General features: G+C 37.4%; 2 protein-coding genes across 6 annotated transcripts in view; one reads left to right on the top strand and one right to left on the bottom strand.

The window, feature by feature from the left end:
• The window catches only part of SLC39A10 (solute carrier family 39 member 10), a 104876-nt gene extending 91914 nt beyond the window's left edge, over positions 1–12962 (top strand). For 4 of the 5 annotated variants that reach the window (XM_057303645.1, XM_048213886.2, XM_057303640.1 and 1 more), the window contains 2 exons: positions 5163–5353; positions 10181–12962. In XM_057303645.1, the coding sequence (XP_057159628.1) occupies positions 5163–5353; positions 10181–10339 (350 nt within the window). In that variant the 3' untranslated portion in view covers positions 10340–12962. Of the gene's footprint in view, positions 1–5162; positions 5354–6070 lie in introns of all 5 variants that reach the window. The other variant, XM_057303648.1, reaches the window with a different exon arrangement.
• A 20-nt stretch (positions 12963–12982) lies between these two features.
• Positions 12983–22035, bottom strand: part of DNAH7 (dynein axonemal heavy chain 7) — a 255447-nt gene continuing 246394 nt past the window's right edge. Inside the window, exons 63-65 of the mRNA XM_057316048.1 lie at positions 21542–21719; positions 17655–17758; positions 12983–13375 (exon numbers count right to left, since the gene is read on the bottom strand). Coding sequence (XP_057172031.1) covers positions 13169–13375; positions 17655–17758; positions 21542–21719 — 489 coding nt within the window. The 3' untranslated portion in view covers positions 12983–13168. The remainder of the gene's footprint in view (positions 13376–17654; positions 17759–21541; positions 21720–22035) is intronic.

Here is a 22035-nt window from a genome sequence, read left to right on the forward strand (position 1 = left end):
GACAGATCATAGCTAGTAAGGCCTTGATCCCCAATGCAGAGCTTTTGTAAAAGCCCAATTATAGAACTCTGCTTCAGTCAGGGCTCCTCAGTGAGACATTAGACCACAAATCTCTACCTGTTTTACCCCACCAACCGGAAGTTGAGATATTACTATTGCTATGAGAGGAAATAACAATTTAAAGTATATTGAGGGGCACCTGGGTGGCTCAGTCAGTTAAGTATCGAACTCTTGATTTCGGCTCAGGTCATCCTCGCAGGGTCTTGAGATTCAGCTCCACATCGAGCGCAGCACCTGCTTGAGATTCTCTCTCTCCTTCTGCCCCTCCCCCAGCTCATGTGCGTGCTTGCGCTCTCTAAAAAAAGTAAATAAAAGTAAAACTTTTGAAGTATATTGAACTTGGCAGCACGAAAGGAGTGAGACCTTAAGAAAATGTGCATTTCCCCCCAATACTTAGTGCTAAATTCACATAAACCTCATATTCTAGCTGTCTAGGCTTCTAGAAGGGAAGAAAGAGCACAACTCTGGAGGTGATAGAAAATGCTTTGGACCTTGTATCCATCAAGGTAGGAAATGGTCTACTGACCATAACCAAAGAAAGCGTGTTAAAAAAAAAATTGTACTACAGCCTATTTTTTTGCCTTTAAGGCACAGTAATGGGCACTTTGGTAAAATAGGCCCAGATGATGTCCTACTGTGATTATCCACTCTTACTCACTTGGAGAGGAAGGGAATCTGGAGAGAGAAGTGTAGAAACATCTTTCTCAAACTCCCAAGCAAGGAAGTGATGATTCCCCTTGAAGCTGAGATAGAAGCATGGCAGTGGATAGGGGAGACATCTCCCTGGTTAACAGGCTAAGATATTGGCAAAAAAATTATCCAGGATAATTTATTTGATCTAAAACCTCTTCAGCCCTATTTAAATTTTTTATTATGAATTCTTAAAGCTGTTCTGAGATTTTTAAACTGAAGTCATACCCTAAGGGGGAAAACGTGTTTAAATTACATTTTAATGCAATTAACTGACCCTTAGTAATTCCAAGTTTTATCGTTCCCTCTTCTGAACAGATTGCAGTTTATCTAAATCGTGTGCCAGGTGCGGGTTTTGTTTGTGTTTCGGAATGCCATAGGAAACACTGTAGTTTTAAACCTTAGAACGATATAGAACTCAGGGAAGTTCACTCTGAGAGGTGTGCAGAAATTGAAACCATCTGAGAAAATAGAAAACCTTGGTCTCTCATTGCATATTTGTTCTGGCGTATGGTAATGGATGAAATTGCCTGAATTATTACTACTCTTTCTTCTGTTTTTGCTAAACTTTTGTGTAGCTAACTTTAAGTAAGTTACAGTATTACTCTGTTGTATTCTCTCTACTTTTTCCCCCACTCTTTCAGTAAGGAACTGTATAAGCATTTGAATAATAATTTGTAAGAAAACTTGGATAAAAACATATAAAGGGGAAATGAGATTGGGGATAATCTAGAAGGCAGATAATCCAAACTCTCTTCATGACATTAAGTTCTGTGTTCTAATTTAAAGGAAGTAACATTTTGATAAATAAATGTATCCATGTTATTCATACTCAGCTCAGAAAGGCTATGGTGCTATCCATTTTTTCCTTTCCTCTCATGTATATTTAAGGGGTAAATAGAATTTCAAAGTAAGATTTTCAGAATGTGTTAAATTGTCCAGGGAAAATTGAGCATTCACTATGTAGATTTATACATGTGTATACATGCATTATTTAAGGCAAAAATAAAGAATTTTAAAATACATATTTGTTTTTAAAAATCTCAATAGTTGATGTTAGCAGATGTTAACATAATTATAGCATTGGATCACATTAACAGCTTTGGCAGGTACACCACATTCATTGTGCTAATGATATCCTTTGTCAGCAGAAAGGAAAGGATATTGATTTATCAAAAGATGAATAGATTTGCTTGTTTGGTGTAAATCCCAACTGTATTCCTTTGATCTCTTTTTCAAATGTTTATACAGGTTCTTACTGAGAAGGGTGGAGAAAAAGGGAGAAAAATATGCAGATACCTTTGAGAATTTGTAATCTAAGACTAGGACAAGGATAGATTTTAAATGAAATAATTCATCTTGATACAAGATTGCCCTACAGAGATCATTTATACTGCTATACATTAGCAATGAACAATTGGAAATTGAAATTTTTTAAAAGTACTTTTTATAAAAAACATGAAATGCTTTGGTTAAAATCTTAACAAAATATACATAGAATCTGTATGCTGAAAACTACAAATCAGCACAAAAGAAATCAAAGACTTGAGTGTGAAGAGTGTGTACCAGGTTTATGGACCAGAAGACTCAATATCTTTAAGATGCTAATTTTCCCTGTGGTTTAAGTGCATTCCCAATCAGAATACCAGCAGGCTTTTTCAAATGAGCTTTTTCAAAATTTTATATGGAAAGGGAAAAGAACTTGGATAGCCAGAAGAATTTTGAAAAAGGACAGCAAAATTGACTTTAAGACTTGCTATAAAGCCACAGTAATTGAAACAGTTTATATTGGTGAAAAAATAGACACCTAAATCAGTGGAACAAAGTAGAGTTCTCATTTTTTTGGCACCTTATTTGCAGCAAGGTGCAAACAGGAAATTTCATGTCAAAATGATAGTTTTTCCAACAAATGTTGCTGCAGTAATTGGATATCTAGTGGCAAAAAAAAGCCCCCCAAAACAAAAAAAACCTCTCACAGTAGGCACAAATTAAAAATAGATCATTATTTAAATTAAAAAAAAAATTGAAGTGTGTACATGTGCAAGGGTGAGGAGAGGGGCAGAGGGAGAAAGAGAATTCCAGGTAGGCTCCACGCTCAGCATACCTGATCTCATGACCCCAGCCTAAATCAAGAGTCGGTCACTTTAACCAGTGAGCCACCCAGGCACCCCATTAATAAAAAATTTAAAATACACATTTCCCCTGCTATCCAAAAGTAGTGTTCCTAGTGAAATCTTTTGTAAGCTGAAATGGCTTAAAGCTAAGAAGCACTTACTATTAATTTATATGAAGAAGTTCTGGAGCATTCCTGGACTCAGAAAATAACCTCACCATCTTGGTGATGGGTGCACAAACTAGAGATAAAGCACAGGTGCTCATGTAGTTCAGAGCTGTGGAGGCTTGATGCTGAGATGCTGCTTCTGTTTCCTGGGGGAGGAGCTGGGTGGTGCCACTCCTGCTGCTCAGGAGGCCTCTCAGTGGCCTCTGCAGTGGCCTCTGCAGTGGCTCACTGCTGGCCTCTGCAGTGGCTCACTGCAAAACAAGGGCTAGTCTCACGTTTTGCCTTTTTTCATAAAAGCGAAAATCCTCTTCAGTTTTTGTTTTGTTTTGTTTTGTTTTTGGTTAGGGAAAACAGGTACTAATGTAGGTCTTCAATAAAAGTGAAGTGGTCGTAATGTGAACTTTGGAAAAGTGGGGGTTACCTGTATAAGACTTTTAGAAGGAAACATACGAGAAAATCTTCATGTTACTGGATTAGGCAAGCTATTCTTACAGCACCAAAAGCATGATCCATTAAGGAAAAAAGTAATAAAATGGACTTCTTAAAAATTATAAACTCTATGCAAGAGACCTTTATTAAAAGAATGAAAAGACAAGGTGTAAGGACTGTGAAGAAATATTTGGAAAATACTCCAAAAGACAAAAGACTTTTAGGAAAAGATGAAAGGAGAGTAGTATTAGATGGAAACTGGAGAATGGCATTCTAGAAGCCATTGGTAGATAATCTAGCACTAATTTTTCTGTTAACATCTTCCTATCTGTTATAAATTAGAACCTTGTATCCATAAGAGTTAAAAAAGATCATGTACTATTAGTCATGTAAGATTAAGATCCCTTTTTTTTTCTTTAAAGTTTGTGTATGTATGTATGTATGTGTCTGTAATCTCTACACCCAGCTGGGGCTCAAACTTAGGACCCTGAGATCAAGAGTCACGTGCTTGTCCAGCTGAGCCAGCAGGTGCCCCTAAGATGGCTTCTTAAGGGAAAGACATGCCCCTATATTCTACATAATACCTTTCACTGCTTAAGTGTTCAGTGATTGATTGGATGTTTGTACATTTAGTAACTAAAAAAAGTTTGTTATAATTAGTTGAAATACTGATTTTGACCCTTTAGCTTTAAGACTATTACTTCTAGCAGTATTTGTTTTTCTAGTAAAGTTTCTGAGCAATATTTAACCCCTTTTTTAAATGTTTTTAAGATTTTTATTTATTTATTAGAGAGAGAGAGAGAGATTGAGAGAACGAGTGGGAGGAAGGGCAGAGGGAGTGGACTCCGAGAGCCCAGTGTGGGGCTCGGTCCCAGGACTCTGGGATTATGACCTAAGCCGAAGGCGAACGCTTAACCGACTGAGCCACCCAAGCGCCCCTTAACCCTTCTTTTCTAGTGGTCCAACTATAGACACATGAGTGAGAAAGTCTTTAATTTTATATTTTTAGGATTTTTAGAATTAAGATTTAATTTTCTTTTTTGGAAAAAATAAAACATAAATGTTAACAGTGTGTAGTGTATTTGAAGAGTCTGTTACCTCTGTTTTTTCTTAGACCATTTCCCTTTGGAAATAGGGCAGAGATCAGAGCAGAGAGCTTTAATTGTTTCTCACAAAAGGCAGTGACCAAGTTCTTTCTTTCTATTATGTTTCTGAATTAAAAAAAAAAAATTTTACGTTTCACATTCTGCAGAAAATTGACCTTTTTGATGTACAGTGCTTTGAATTTTTACATGTATATAGATTTCTGTAACAACCACTACTGCCTGTAGAATACAGAACAATTCCATGATCCCAACAATTCCCTTCATGGAGTCCCTTTGTAGTCACATCCCTTTCCAAAGCCCTGCTTTGGGCAACCTTGGCCTGCCCTTCATCACTCTAGTTTTCTCTTTTTGAGATGCCATATAAATGGAATCACATATAACATTTCAGACTGTCGTTCAGCATCGTGCCTGTGAGATTCATTCACATTTTGCATGTATTAGGTTTAATAAACAGAATGAATTTTTATAACAAAATACTAGTTATTAAAGGCATATCTTTTTATATCCATTCTTAATTTTGTTCTCTATTTTTTCCACCTAAATTTGTGCGTAAAACCCTGTGGTTATAAAACTCTCATGTTGTGTCTTTACTGCAGGTGATTTTGCAGTTCTTCTTAAAGCGGGCATGACTGTGAAGCAGGCAATCGTGTACAACCTCCTCTCCGCCATGATGGCTTACATAGGCATGCTCATAGGCACAGCTGTCGGTCAGTATGCCAACAACATCACACTTTGGATCTTTGCGGTCACCGCAGGCATGTTCCTTTACGTAGCCTTGGTGGATATGGTAAGATCCTTTACATTTTTGTTGTTAATACTAACCTGTAAATAGAATGCACCTTCCAAAAATGGAAGGAGTCTTCGGATGTAGTTTGAAAGACTATTTTAAAAAAATACGTACCCCATTTAAAAACATACCCTAAGGAGTCTATTAGAGAAAGACAATTAAGTGGGAGGATTTCTTTGGAAATCAGTTGAGATGCTGAGAATTTTTGACCAAAGGGTATTACTATTCAAAGTAGTCCAGTATTTAGAGATAATTATCATACTATGAAGATTTTGTAATATTAGGGTATACGTGTTTTGTCGTTGTTTGAGCTTGTTTGGTGGCGAACAAGAAAACTATACCTCGTAGGTAAGCCAGTCTTCTGCAGAAAATGGTGTATATTCCTAGGGATTTATGTACTTTTCCTTATTTCTAACTTTAAAGTTAACAAATCTAAACACTAGCAAATTGTTTTATTTTAATCTTAGTATCTTAAATATGTTAGGCAGTGTATTTGCAGAACTAGCAATTTGATTACTTTTTGTTTTTAACTTAGATATTATGTTTACTTTTCTTCCTGGTAGGATTTGTTAGATAGTCTTATTTCAAAATTATATAACCTAAATTTTTAATCACAGAATTATTGCCTATTTGTCATAGTTAAAAAACATCAACGAAAATGAAAAACTGCTTATACATACTATACCTAGAGTTCGCCATTTCCTTGTTTTTTCTTAGACTTTAACACCTCATTTCCTGTCCCCGTGCTCAACTGATGACCTTACTTCCTATTTCATGGAGAATACCGAAGCCATCCAGACAACCTCCCCTGCGTTCCATCACCGTTTCTAACCATCTCCCTGTATCTGTCCGCTTACCCTCTTTCCTATTACAGTGAAGAAATCTGTGTTCCTCACTGAGGCCAGCTCTTTAAAGCCGCTTCCTGGAACTTGTCCCCTTTCACTAACTCCCTGAAATTCTCCCCTTTCTCTCGTGTCATGCATTTTTCCCCTCTCTGCTGGATCATTTCTTTGAGCATATAAACCTCCGGTACTTCTCACTTACAAAGGTAAGACAGAGGGCCTTTAACTCCAGTTTCCATTTTAGTCCTCAGTCACTGTTTTCTTTCCTTGTATAGCAAATTACCCTTTCTTATTTTCTAATTCTCTTCTTCGAGTCTGGCCTCATCAGGTGCTCTCCCTGACTGCTGTGCCAGATTGCTTTGGCCACATCTACTAGTAGCTGGACGTTGCTGAGTCCGTGGTCATTTACCCCGTCCGTTTTCATTTCACTTGTCCTGACAGCAGCATTTGCCACTTGCTCTGTCTCTTCTCTTTGAAATGCTTGTCAGTTGGCTTCTATGCCACCGTTTCGTGGCTTACCACCTTTCTGGCCTGCCTTTCTCAGTTTGTTTTCTGGTTCTCCTTCTCTCTTCCCTGTGAATGTCGGTGAAACCCCTCTAGGTGATCTCATTTAGTCTCACGACTTCAAATATTTAACGGCTGATAATTTCTACATTTAATCTTTAGCCCAGACCTTTTCCACCTGCTTCCCTGTATGTCTGAAAGGAATTGCTGAGTATGTTTAGAGCATAGCTCTTGAGATTGCCAGCCTTAACTCGTTGGACCAGCAACTCCTGTACAATTCTCTGTCTTAAAAATGATGATTCCAGTCTCTAGTTGCTCAGATCAAAACCCTGATTATTATTCTTTGACTCAGCTCTCTCTGTCCCCCTGACCTCTGGTTCATCGTAAGTCCTGGGAGGGCTCCACCTCCTAACCACCTCTGTTGCCACCATCTGCTGTTTAACTTTTCTCCCCGCTTCTGTTGTTGCCCTGTCCATGACATTCTGAGTCAACAGTCGTGTCTCTTGTGTGCTTCAAACTCTTCAGTGGCTCCTTGTGAATTTCCTTTCCCTCTCTTTAGCCCTCCCTAATTTCTCTCTTTACCTCATCTTCTCCCCCTTGCTCCCAGGAGGCACACACTGCCTCACGGGCCTGCTGCTTGCTGGTTGCTCCATGTGGAATATTTTGCCTGCAGACGTTCTCCTGGCTATCTCCCTCACTCTTTATGAGGCTTCCCTGTAAAATTTCAACCTCTACCCCAACGTTTTACATCTTCTATCCCTACTTCATTTTTTTTCTCCTTTGCACTTGCATCTTAATCTATTAATAACACACTAAACATTTTACTTAATGAGCTCATTGTGTGTCCCACATGGATGTCAGTTCTGGGAGGGCAAGCTTTTTTGGTAGTATTTCATTTACTACTAGAGAAGTAGTTCCCAATAAGTTGAATGAAAAATAAGTGAGTTAATTCTTATACTAGGAAGCTAAAGATGTAAAGAGAACAAGTAATCTTTACAGTAAGGATTAATAGTGTAATGAAGAAGAAAAGTAGCCATTAATTAGAATTCTTTTGATAATGGGTTATGATAGAGTAGTGCACCATGTTTGTGGAACTATGGAGAGAGGCTGGCTAAAAAATGGGAAAATTAAGGAAGTTTTTCTGGAATGGGAAATCTGAGCTGAGTCTTGAAATAGAAGAGTTTATTAGAAGCAAGAGGAAAGGGCATATGAAAAAGCAGAGTAGTGAATAGCATCATTCCCTTAACCAGTGAGTCTACTCCTGGAACTATATTCTGAGAAAATAACCTAACATGACTACTGCAGAGAAAACAAGCAAGCAAACAAAAGTAAAACTGTATTAAAGTGTTTTTACAGTAGCATTTATAATGTTATAATTACACTGGAAACACCCTAAATGTCTAAGAAGAAAAACTACCCACATATATTTTAGGATTTTAATGACACTGAATTTTTTTTTCTCATGTTAAAAGGGAAAAAAAAATGATTCAAGAATTACATCCATAGCCGTCGGGTGGATGTTGGCCAGATCACAGCAGTCACACAAAATACAGTGCTATAAAAAATGAGAATTTATCTTACAAATTTTGAGGAGCCATTACAGGGTTTAAGCAACAATGACATGATCATATTTTTGTTTTAGAAAGACCACTTTGACTCTAGAGTGGAGGTGTTTATTCATTTACAGTCATTCATATGATAGAAGTTTTAGTTTGAGATATCTTCAGGACATCCAGGTGGAAGTATCCACCTGATTTTAAGGGCTTTGCATAGCAGCTATTTACCAGCCAGTTTGGAAGCACTGTTACGTTGTAACAGGTGTGGCCACACCAGTGGGTACGGCTGGCTCTTCGCTGTGGTTATAATCAACAAATACGGGTATGGGCATTCAGGATAGAATTGAATGGGGGAAGGCATAGTGCCTCTTCTGGCTGGTATGTACGCATATTTCTCTGAAACATCCTGTATGTTATTTATGCTTCAGTGTTACGGAAAGCCAGATTTCAAAGTTTTTGTCATAATGAAAACTTGAGGAAAGGAGAAAAGATGAAATAGTCCTCTTACTAGAACCACAGGAAGTTTCCAAGTTTAGTTTTAATCCGTTAACCCAGAGGTTGGCAAACTTTCTTAAAGAGACAGATGGTAAGTATTAGGCTTTGTAGCCCATGTAGTCTCTGTCACAGTTAATCAGCTCTGCTGTCTGTAGTGGTTTCTGTCAAAATTACGTAACACTGCTCGAAAAGAACAGTAACCTCCATTAGCTGTTGTATTACTACTGCCATAGACTTTGGAACAAAACAGATGACCAGCATGAAGTAGTTCTTCAATAGAGCCCTCAGGAGATTGTTAAGTATACTGTAGCAATGTCAGAATATGGGAGTTGGATTAATTGTACTCATTATAATAACGAACAATAGTGTTTCTTCCTAGGCAGGCATTATGTTCTTAATACTACATTTCCCCCCTCTGAACCAAAAAGCACCAAGATATTGTTTGGAGTAAAGCTTAGTGTCTAAGAGAGTAGCGTATCAGTGTCGTCTTTCTGATGAAATCATTGCAAACTTGAAAAACGATACACAGAAAACAGGAAAATGAAATGTGGAAGTAGCATTTCTTTCACAATTTTGATTAGATGTGGGTGGAAAGACTTTAAGCTTATAATAATGCACATGCATTTCTTTAACAAATCTCATTTATTTAAGTTTTATACTTTGAACTATGCATTATTCTTAAATGGAATAGTATATGCTTGTGCTTTAGAAATCATACTATAAACTTCAATGAACTGTGCCTTTAAAGGTATTGGAAACATTCAGGTTTTTGAAGTTGTATCATGATTAGGAGAAATAGAGGACCCTGTGAAGGCAGTGGCACAGCTTGGTGGTAGTCCCACTGGAGAGCTTTGACAGACTATTTTCTCTAGTATTGCAAGGAAAATAACAGCTTAAGGGCATAGAGATAACCAGTTAGTAATCATCTGTAAATGTCCGTCCTTGCTCTCATACGCTGTTGGATATGAGAATTTTAAATGGAAAGGGTAAGAAATGAAAAGTCTTGAATTAGGTATCCTCCCCAAAGAATCTTATGTTCTCAGTGATTTTAAGATTCAGTAAATGTGGTGGTCTTTCCTGGGGAGTTTTGTTGGCAATAATAAATTTTCTTATACTTTAGCATAAAGCAAATGACAAGGTCAGTGGACGGTAACTTTAGAAAACGGCTAATGCATATATTTGCATTTGTTCAGGGTTATGAGGGAACAGATTTAGTACCTATTCCATAGCTAGAGCATAAACTTTGTCAACGGTTGGATGAAATATGTGTTACGGTTAGCATTATGTTTAATAGAATAATTTTATTTGTAGTTATGCTTTATATATTAAAGTAGAAGAATGTAAAAAAAATTAAGCAGAGTATTATACAAAACTGCTTGTAAGTATCTGGTTTTTTGTTTTGTTTTGTTTTTTGTTTTTTTGTTTTCCAGCTTCCAGAGATGTTACATGGTGATGGTGACAATGAAGAACATGGCTTTTGTCCAGTGGGGCAATTCATTCTTCAGAATTTAGGATTGCTGTTTGGATTTGCCATTATGCTGGTGATTGCCCTCTATGAAGACAAAATTGTGTTTGACCTCCAGTTTTAACCATTCCCAGTAATCATTGTGGATTACGAGAATGTTACCATGCAGCTTTGCATCTGTTCCTAGTACTGTATGCACATTGCTCAAAGAAAAGTCAGTGGCTTGCACTACTTACAAGTTCCATAGATTTGAGCCTAACCACAAAAGACTGGTGCTCAGTACTGCTTTTCCCTGAGTGAAGGGGTCTTAGAAAAATATAAAGCTTGTGATAAAGAAAGGAGAAAATGGGACTCCATGAACCAATGTTGATATAGGTTTAAGACTTTTAAAAAAATAATCATATAAAACACTAAAGTAGTCTCTTCGGTAGTAGAAACTTCTGTGGCTATGCAGAAATAGAAATTGAACCAAAAAATCACTTAAACTTCAAAAATATTTTAAATGGACTTCGGGCAGACTTTTCTTTGTGCTAAAAATGGATTGTAGTGTCCTTTAATTCAGTTACATATATACATAAGGTAATGGGGATCAACTTGATACAATTTGAAACTGCATAAAGTAGGCGGTAGGAACTAGAGGAGAGCTCAGGCTGCGTTAGAGTATGAATTTAGCATTGGGAAGAGCCCTTATTCTTGAATCTAGAGTTACTATTTTTGTATATATTGGCATAGTGTTTAAACTTGCAGCCTAAACTACTGAACTTTGTGACTGTATGTTTGTGTGAACTTCAGTTTAATGAAAGATTCATAATGGTTCTTTGTATTAATATTATACTTGGTGTTTGGGTGTTTTTTTTCTTTCAAACTTCAACTTTGTTTTTGTTTTGGGATTTTTGGTGGGGGTAGGGAGTTGGAGCATGTGGTAAAATGTTTTTTTTGTTAAAAGTGTAACCCTCTAGGAAATACCAGAAAAAAGAAGAACCCAAACATGGTCGAAATATTCAGCTTTCCTGTTTTAACAGTACTAACCAGTTATTTGGGAAATTTAAGTTCTAAACGTACGCATTGCTTTACCAGTTTGGTTTTGGAACCTAGAGCACATGCTGTGACTGGCAGGAAGGTAAGGCAGAAAACCCAAGTTTACCGTGTCCATAATCTCTACATGTCAATTAAAATGGCTATAAGGGTAATCTCCATGGATACCATGGCTATCATGGTACCAAATGACTTGGAAGATACACTTAAATAATGCAGCTGAAATCACTTGATCTTTCTGTGCCAAGTACGCTATTGTGGCCTGATAGGGACTAGTTTCTCTCAGAGGTGCCCTGTTATAGCATAATTGAGTGATTTGTGAGAAGTGCAAGCCATGTTTATCCCGAATTTTGACCTAATAATTTGTAGTACTAGTCATATTGCATGTAGCTTTCTGTTTACGTCTTGTGCCACATGGTCTTCATTTATGCCCAGTAAACTGTATTTGAACTCTGTGCAGGCAGCTTTGTTGTAATCTGCTTGGCTACCAATGCAGCTGCTTTAAAAATCTTACTGTTCAAATATTTAAGAGCCAAACTCCTTCCATTCCATTTAAAGTCTTTGCATTTAGCCCTCCTTCTCTCCTCAGCTCCTTTCCTCTTCATGAACTTTAAAATAAAGTGAAACTTTGAGAGCAGCACATGTATCCAGGTAGTAAGAGTCTTGCCAGTGTTTCTTCTTTATGCTATAAGTGAGGAAGCTTAGGTGTTCTTTCCTTAATTTATGCCTGAATTTGAAAAATTATTTTTGGCTTTTTCCATGGCCTCCTGTAATAAGTAGGAGTTTTTTTTATATAGAATATTTTCAGCATTGGGCACTGAATTAGCACAGTCCTCATCTCATTGCTTGGCCCTTCAAGCAACCTAGCTATAAGGTGCTGATATTTTATTTAGTACTGCCAACTTCAAGTGATTAAAAATATCTTGCTTTCTGAACCAAGATATATTTCTAGTTCCTTTTTGCATTTTTATACCCAAGGAGGATTCTGCATTCCAGCATTAAATCTGCTTAATTTTAAAACTTTTATGAAAAGCAACAGTTGGAATATATTTCCAGTCTTAAAGGTCTGGTTTAAAGCAAACAAGTTCTGCTGAAGTATATAAAGTTTTATATTCTCTTAAAAAAATGGTATTATCTTCATTTGCTAGATTTTTTTTAACCTATTAAGAGGGCTGTAACAGTTGCTGCTAGTATTTTGTTAGGGTTCCACCAGTATTTAGTTTCCACATCATTCTAGTGTATAGTTTCAAGTCTTACTAGACAATCTGAATTCCACTACATTTCTGTTTGGCTCCAACATTCCATTTAGCTTGACCAGTCTAATTTAACGTGTGTTTGTTGGAGGTCATTCATGTTACTTGTACAATGCTGTCACTGTGTGACATCCATATGAATTTTGGTGTATATCACATTGCATTCAATCAGCTGTGATTATGCGTAGAAATACTATAGTAACTAGATGCAGTGTGAATTTTTTCCATTAACAGTAAGTCAGTGGCTTAAATATGATTATGGTCCTGCAAGGTGATACTTGCTAAAATATCTAAACTTTTTTTTTGTTGTTGTAACTGAATCATTTTTTAAAAATTTATAAAGCTGGAAATGATCAAATGCTGTTTTTTTCATTGTCAACAGTGGTGTGTCATTTTATGTATGTTCCTAATGCTTATGGAACTCTCCCAAAATAAAGTTATTCAAAAAGAGCAAATACACCAATGTGTTTTCTTTAGTCTTTATTTCAGAACATTTCCTAACAAACACTGAAGTAGGAGTCACTTTAAAAATACAGGCTGCATTTGTACATAAATTTATAATTAAGTGCAGCTTTAAGTGAAATTGATTTAAACCAAATTGTTTGTTTATATTTTCTTCTCAACCATCTAACAAGAAATAGGAACAGGGAAATGGTGTCTTCGAATCATGAATTAAGTTGACATAATAATGCTACACCTCTTCCAATCCAGTGCTCCATGGGTTGATCAGAGGGAAGAGTCATGGCAATGACAAAATTGGTAGAATGACCAGTGGTGGATAATGTTCCTCTTCGCTCACTTGTCTTATACAACGGAGCAACATAACTTGGTCGTTCTGGGATATCTGCCCTCTTACAGGGCTTTAGCCACATCTGGAAGAAAGTGCATAAAAGTTTTTTTAAGTCAGTCAAGAGGTTCAAATGTAAATATAACACCAATAGAATATTATTCGATTCTATGTCTGCAAATTTCTGTGGCCCAAAGAGATTTTAGTTTTGTTAGCAGTACTGCCATTGTTCAAAACATTTCATTTGTAATCGTTTTAGCACTTTTTAAAATTGAAGTATAATTAACTGTTATTAGTTTCAGGTGTACAGCATAATGATTCAACAATCTGTACCTCACTCAGTGCTTAAGTAAGTATACCCCCCATATGTCACCAAATAACATTACAATCTTACTTCCTATATTCCCCATTTATATTATATAATGAAAGTTTGTACATCTTAATCCCCTTTATCTGTTTCATCACCCTACTCTCGACCTCCCACTTCCCCTCTAGCAATCACCAATTTGCTGTTTGTATTTAAGAGTCTGGGGTTTTTTTTTGTTTGTCTCCGTTTCTTTGTTCATTTGTTAAGATTCCACATGAGTGAAATCATATGGTATTTGTCTTTCTCTGACTTCACTTACCACTATACCCTCTAGGTCCATCCGTATTGTTGTAAACGGTAAGATCTCATTCTTTTTTATGGCTGAATGATACTCAATATAATATTATGTATATATAGATATACATCTACATAATTATATATAGCCACATCTTTAGCCACTCATCTGTTGATAGACTTTTGGTATGCTTCCGTATCTTGACTGTTGTGTTTTTGTTTATCTTTGAGTAGATAACCCAGTAATTGAATTACTGGATCATATGGTATTTCTGATTTTTTGAGGAATCTCATACTGTTTCCCACAGTGGCTGCCCCACTTTGCATTTCCACCAGCAGTGCGCAAGGGTTCCTTTTCCTCCACTTGTCTTTTTGATTCTAGCAGTTCTGAGAGATGTCAGGTTATAACTCATTGTGATTTTCATTTGCATTTCCCTGATGAAGAGCATCATTTCATGTTTCTGTTTACCATCTGTAGGCGGTCTTTGTCTATTCAGGTCCTCTTCCCATCTTTGTTTTTTTGCTCTTGAGTTTTTTGTTTTTTTTTTTTAAAGATTTTATTTATTTATTTGACAGAGAGAGAGAGACAGCCAGCGAGAGAGGGAACACAAGCAGGGGGAGTGGGAGAGGAAGAAGCAGGCTCATAGCGGAGGAGCCTGATGTGGGGCTCGATCCCACAACGCCGGGATCACGCCCTGAGCCGAAGGCAGACGCTTAACCGCTGTGCCACCCAGGCGCCCCTTGCTCTTGAGTTTTATGTTCTTTATATATTTTGGATATTAGCCCCTGACTGGATAGAATCATTTGAAAATACCATCCCCCTTTCAGTAGGTTGCCTTTTTCTTTTGGTCCTTTCCTTCACCATACAAAAGCTTTTTATTTTGATGTAGTCCCAATAGCTTATTTTTGTTTCCCTTGCCTCAGGTGACATATCTAGAAAAATGTTGCCAAAGCCAGTGCCGAGGAGCTTACTGCCTGTGTTTTCTTCTAGGCATTTTATGGTTTCAGGTTCCATATTTTGATCTTTAATCCAGTTTGAATTTATTTTTGTGTATGGTGTAAGAAAATAGTCCAGTTTCATTCTTTTGCATGTAGCTGTCCAGTTTTCCCAGCACCATGTGCTAAAGAGACTCTCTTATCCCCATTGTATATTCTTGCCTCCTTCGTTGTAGATTAGTCATAGAAGTGTGAGATTATTTCTGCATTGATCTGTGTGTGTTTGTGTCAGTACCATACTATTTTGATTAGGTGGCTTTGTAGGATATCTTACAATTTGAAAATGTGATGTATTCAGCTTTGTTTTTGGTTTTTTTTTTTCCCTCAAGATAGATTGCTTTGGCTATTCAGGGTGTTTTATGGTTCCATACAATTTTGGTATTTTGATAGGGATTGCATAAAATCTATAGATGGCTATGGGTAGTATGGACATTTTAACTATTAATTCTTCTGACGCATGAGCATGAAATGTCTTTCCATTTGTGTTGTTGTCAGTTTCTTTATTAGCGTTTTATAGTTCTCACAGTATAGGTCTTTCACTTCTTGGCTAAGTTTATTCCTAGGCATTTTGCTCAAAACTTTTTTTAGTGCTCTCAGAACTATTTTCGGAGCCAATTAAATGAGAAAAAATAATTACTTTCACTTGTCAAGGAACATGAGTTACCCATGTATTCTTAACCTCTTCACCTTACTTACCTGGGGATGACTTTTGACTGTTTACGTTAACGACAACAAAATTATACATACTTTCAAAGGGAACCACCACCATTGATAATCATGTCACCATATCAATAAAGGCCAATCTCAAAAAAATCTGAAAGGATTTTATCAGTGATTCTGGAACTCAGATCACCTCCCCATTTTAGGTGACTATTTTAAAGGGGCTATTACATACATTGTGCTGTGTAAAACCTAGTTGCATTCCTTTACAACTACAATATACCCACTTTAGTTTTAGAAAGTCATTGGCCAAGTTCCTAAAATATTAAGCACTGTTAAACCTAACCAACCTAGGGGCGCCTGGGTGGCGCAGTCGTTAAGTGTCTGCCTTCGGCTCAGGGCGTGATCCCGGCGTTATGGGATCGAGCCCCACATCAGGCTCCTCTGCTGGGAGCCTGCTTCTTCCTCTCCCACTCCCCCTGCTGTGTTCCCTCTCTCACTGGCTGTCTCTATCTCTGTCACATAAATAAATAAAATCTTAAAAAAAAAAAAAAAAAACCTAACCAACCTAACGAATCTCAAAAGAATGATGTAGGGCAAGTAGATCTCTGAATATAAGAGTAAAGAACAAACTACGGTCATAACGATGAAGTTGTGTTTTGTTTTAAAATCTAATTGAATTCCTTTTTCCACTATAGCCCCAGCAATCCTTGAGGGAATAATGGCTTGACAGCCCCACTGTTCAGAGCCCTCTTTAGGTTTCTCAGGTCAAAATAAATTATATGAAGGTGTTAATAGGGATGCTAGTCTATGTTTCTCCCACATTATTGTGGAGTCCATAAAGCAGTTTTTCGAATATAGTTAAATATAAGGACTCAACAACATTTAAGGTGAGTGTATTTCATTTTAGCCAAGAACACATTTTCTTAATGAGAATTTTTCTAAGTCAATTATTTAAGAGAATCATCCAGTTATAAATCCCTTTGTATTCATTGCAAACTACCTTAAAAGAGTTTCCATGTAGTAGAGGAAAATTTCTAGCCCAGGTAACTCCTGAAATTGAATTTGGGTCTCCTATTTAAAACTGTGTCCATATACACTGTCTTAGCATATGGGACAGGGTTCTTAGAATTGGCGGTTAGCTGATCCCTCAGTGTACCTATTGCCTGTCTGAGCTGCTCCCAGTGTGCCACAAACAGTACATGTAAATCCACAGCCTGTATTTTATCACACCATCCCAGACAGGCCTTTCCAAGTGTGTGAAAATCTATCTAGTCATTTTCTTATGATGCAGTAACAGATGGAAACAATACCTTCCATAGCTTAGGTTCCTAGCAAACAGATGTTTTTATGTGGATGGTTTTCATAATCTTTCAGTTTACAAGTATCATTTTTAGATCAAGGGATATGTAAGAAATATAAGTATCTATGTATATAAACATATGTGGATACATATATACAGTCAATCCTCATTCTTCCTGGATTCTGTATTTATTTGCAAATCTGTTTATTCACTGAAATTTATTTATCATCCTAAAACCAATACTTTGTTTTATGATTATTCACAGGCATGCTCAGAGTCTCAAAAAATAGGGGTCACCAAACAAGTACATTCCCAGCCGAGGTTGAACCTGGTGACATTGTTTTTCTATTTTACCTCTCATAAATGTTTCCTTTTGATAGGTTTATATTTAATAAGGAGTTTTTTTGCATTTGTTGTTGTTAGTGATTTCCCTGTTTAAAATGGCCCTTAAATGTAGTGCTCAGGTGCTAGCTATTGTTCCTTGAGTGCAAGAAGGCTGGGATGGGCCTAGGGACAAAATTCTCTGAGATTCATCTAGGCATGAGGTACAGTGCTGTTGTCCATGAGGGGCATTTTTAAATACAAAACAAGGTTATGTCTTGATCAGTTAACAAAAATGTGAACAGAGGATAGTAGAAACTTAACCTTGTATTTCTCCTAGGAGCAGTGGTTCAGCATTCACTAATTCAATGCTGGGAGGAACTTTATAAAACATAATTACCATGAATGAGAATTGACTGTATGTGCTGTGTGTGTGTATAAAATAGCACCTCCCACCCCCATATTAGTATATCAAATACGAACCACAGGCACTGTATCATAAAGAATTTTGGGATGTGATTCTGCAAGTTTCTTGATCTTTCTATTCCAGGAAGCTCCATCCAGAAATAATCCATGAATGAAAACACCTAAATATAAAAGAAGCAGGTTAATACACCTGTTAAATACACATATTGATTGAGTTCTGAATCTGAAATTCCTGTGAGAGCTCTGCAGATGATACTAGGTCAGTAGCCTAAGGCTCGTTCTAAAATAAAAACAATATTCTGAATGCTTCATCTTAACATCCATATTCTAAGAATCTCTATACTTTGCCTAGTTAATTCAAGATTAGATATGGAAAATAAAAGAAATTTTAAATTAGTCTATGGGAAGTTCTCAGTCTGGGTGAACAGTATCAGATTTATATGTTTAATTGGCCAGTGATTATAATGTGAGAGGCCATGAAATCAGCAAGAAAAATTCTTAATGTAGTTGTAGGGATCCATTGGCTTCTAGGCAGCATGTGAAGAAAATATACTTGCACAGATCTCTAATATCGTGAAAGTTATTTCTCTCTTCCCCTTCAAGAATGTATTCTTACTCTCGGATCTCTCCTTAGTCTGTATGAGAGAACACATTGATGAACTCCCTCTGGAATGTAATGTCATACACTAACCACTGACGAAGAACACAACTTAGGAAATCACTGAAACTCCAATCAGGTCTCTGTCCTTTTGCATAAAGCCTCACGAATTAAATGTAGGTATAATCCCATGAAAACGTTCATTGTAACGGGTGCACAGAAGTGAAGGGAAGCAATGTGAAACTACACCTCGGTCTTAGTTCCTAGTTTTCTGTGTGACCTTGAGCAAGTCATGTAACTTTAGGCATGTTTGGCCCTCTGTGAACAACTGGAAAACATTTGTAAAACAATGCCTCCTTTGTCTAACTTGTAGAGTTGTTAGAGTCAAATCTGTTAATACTGGTGAAAGCACTTTGTGACGTAGTATATAAAAATCAACGTGGGCCATGCTGTCCAACAGGACTTTGTGTAATGATAGAAATAGTCCGTATCTGTGCTTTCCAGTATGGTAGCCATGGCTATTAAAGACCTGAAAACATGGCTGGTGTGACTGAGGGACTTTAATTACAGTTTAATTTTAAAAGCCACATGTGGATAATCCAGTGATGTTGGGAGTGGGAAAACTGTCTAGGTTTTAAATCATGGAAAGAATAGTTGGAATAAAATACCAGTTTTATTCACTGGCAAAGCACTTGTCCAGTAACTTTTAACTCTGGTAAAGCTAAATTGCAAAATGCACCTTGAGCCTGGAGCAATGTTGGGGATAGACCTGCCTGAGGGAGAGAGAGGTTGCTCTGTAACCACATCCTACATTCTAATCTTTCCAGCCAGATCTGAGGCCTGCAGGGCAGCCACAAAAACAGATGGGAAGGAAGACTACAGACTTACAGACCTGTAAGCATAGCCCAGTAAATCTCTGGTTCTAACCGACTAGATTAGCTATTCCTCACCTGAAGAAAGATGATGTCAGAAAAAGTAAACAGTTCATTTCAACACCTAAGTGGCAATAAGGATAAAATTTCCTCCAACCCAGCAACAATTTTATAGGAAATGTGATGGGGGTACACAAACACATAAGGAAGACAGGAGATCTAAAAGGATAGATACTAAGTGGGTCCTGGTTCAGAGCCGTTCCCTCTGAGCCACCACACCTTTGCCATCTAGGAGATGTGGTCGGCGCACAGTGCCAGCTATGGCTTCTTCTGCTCCTCTCTTCACCATTTTCTGCCTTCCTGCCGTGTAATGCCCTTCCCTGGGGACTCTGAGTCCCCCATTAGTACTAATAATTCAGGTAAGGGGCATCTTAGCAAGTACAGCTAGAATGTATGATTCCAAATCTATGACGTTTTTCATTAAGTTTAATCTTAAGTAAATAAGGCTGACTTGTGAGCCCCAGACCCCAGAAACAGGCACACACTAAAGTGTGTATAAAATAGAGACAGGCTGGTGGAATGGTAGAGATAAACTGCGGGGGGAAACAAATGGTCTAGCCCAAGCTTTTTCCAGGTGTGAGATCTGGGTCCCTGCCATGAGGGTTCCATGAGAAAGTTGTTCCTTGGGAAAAGTCCATTGTTCCAAGTCATTCCATGGAATCTCATTTTCTTTTTGGTAATTAGCTAAGTTGAAGGGAAAAAAACAGGAATGACAAAAAGGCTTTATGGTGGAGATCTGTGTCTATTGGTGAAAATGGATGTGTATGTCTGGGTGCGTGCGTGTACAAAACAATAAAATTCACGATTTAGCGACTGTCTACCAGCTATTATAAATCAAACCTTGGCTGATACTTTAGTATTCAGTGAAAGGGTTTATTTAACTCTTGGCTACTCTTTACAGCATGATCTTCGAACACTAAATGGTCCTTAAGTTGTACTTTATACCTGTTCCACTATTTTCCAGATAATTTTGGATTTTAATGTATTTAGATCTTGAATAAGAGTAGTTGTTGGTTAAATTAGTAAATCACTTTAAAAGAAATACCAACTACCTTGTACCATGTCTAAGTTAAGTATATAATGATTGGCAATTCAGTAGTTTTACATTAAATATTAACTAGTTTATAAACTTCAGGCAATGCTTCTAGTAATTCTGTTTTTTAGCTAAGTTCAAAAACCTATAACTCTGAGGGGCGTCAATACTACCTAGCCTTCAATCAAAATGTCACCTTCCCTTTTATCATGATTGATAGAATTTAGAAAAAAAAAAATCTTGCATCTGAAATAAATACTTCACAGTCAACCACAGCTTCTTCAAGAAACTTTTCTTGAGAACTGTGATAATGTTTTCAAACTTGTACTTCTACAAAAGTACTTAGCAGGCCTTAGGGAAAGCAGCTAGGGAAGCATAAGAGCCAGATGGCATGGAGTTTGGTCAACTCTGCCCATTGCTGGCTGAGAGATCTTGGGCAAGTTAGTTAACTTTCCTGAGCCTTAGTTTCCACCTGTGTATAATGGAGGTATTTGCAGTATCTGTGCCTCGAGGGTTATGGTGAAGATTACATATGAAGGGCTGGGGAGTTTCTGGCACCCAGCAGTGGTACAGAGCAACTCCATACCCTTCCTCTGATTTCCTTTTACCCACCTTAGTTTGAACCAAATTATTTATCCTTCTTGGTATATTGCTAATCTTTATTTTGACTTTTCTTAGGGTGAGGGAACTCAAACATCTATCTATTGACTGCTGTAAAAGATAAGATAATGTGTTATTTTAAAGGCTGATATAATTGAAAGAACAATAAACACCTTAGCCGAAGGTTGTTGCATGCCCTTCAATATGCCCATTCTGAGTGTGTTAGGAATACAAATATAAGAAAAGAGCAACAGTCCCAGGATTAAGTCCTTGGAAACTCCAATTTTTAGAAGAGGAAAAGCCAGCAAAGAGGCATGAATTGTCCAGTGAGAGAGTCAGGAGAAACAAAAGGAGAAGGATGTCTCTAGAAGGAGAGAGTTGTCAAGTGGTAAGAACTGTAAGAGTTTAAGATGAAGACTGAATTCTTGGGATTTGTCAATATGGAAGTCATTACCAACTCTGAAAAGAGCATCAGTTGATAGGAGAGGATGAGAGGTAGATGGGAACCAGGAGGTAAGAACCTGGAGAGAGCATGTAAAGACAATTCTTTGGAGAGAGACATGGGACAATAGCTGAGGGGATGTGGATGTTAAGACGGTTGGAATTCCTTAAGATGACAGATTGTAGTGTATGTTGCATGTGGATAGAAATTTCTTTTCCTCAACTATTTGAGAACAACTTACATGATGATTAAAATTCTGACAGCTGAGCAAAGTAAGTAAGAATGTTATGTCTGTTCAGTACCTAGATATAAGCCAACTCATTCTGTCACCGCACTTACCATCTTCTGGAGCATGCTTATACTCTTTGTCCTCCATCACTTCATAGTCAAACCCAAGAAGATCAATGGGGATGGTGTATTTCCTGGCGTAGTTCTGCTGGGCACCGGTCAGGAAGGCTTGGGTGAAGAAGAAGCCAGAAAGCCAGAAGACTGGAGGAGGGCCAACCTCATACCATTGCTGTGGTGTCAAAGCACACATGTTCTAAGGCTAGAGCCTTTCAACTTTGAATACAACTCTGCTTAATAAAATTTACCCCTGAGCACTCCCCCATTATCTTTAAGGTAGACTAATAAATGAGCAAACACTTAAAGGAATAAAAAGCTATACTGTCAAGATTTTAAGAAGCTACTTATTCAGTGTTTGTCCTGACTTCAATTTCATATCCATTGCACCAGCTAGGGTATCACAATGTGAGTTAATGCAGAAGTGAATGTCTTTATACATGCCCCATGATTCCTTCCAAAAAGCTCCATACAATAATGGATATCTAATA

The sequence above is a fragment of the Ursus arctos genome, unplaced genomic scaffold (assembly GCF_023065955.2).
Source record: "Ursus arctos isolate Adak ecotype North America unplaced genomic scaffold, UrsArc2.0 scaffold_1, whole genome shotgun sequence".
In the NCBI taxonomy this organism is placed as follows: Eukaryota; Metazoa; Chordata; class Mammalia; order Carnivora; family Ursidae; genus Ursus; species Ursus arctos.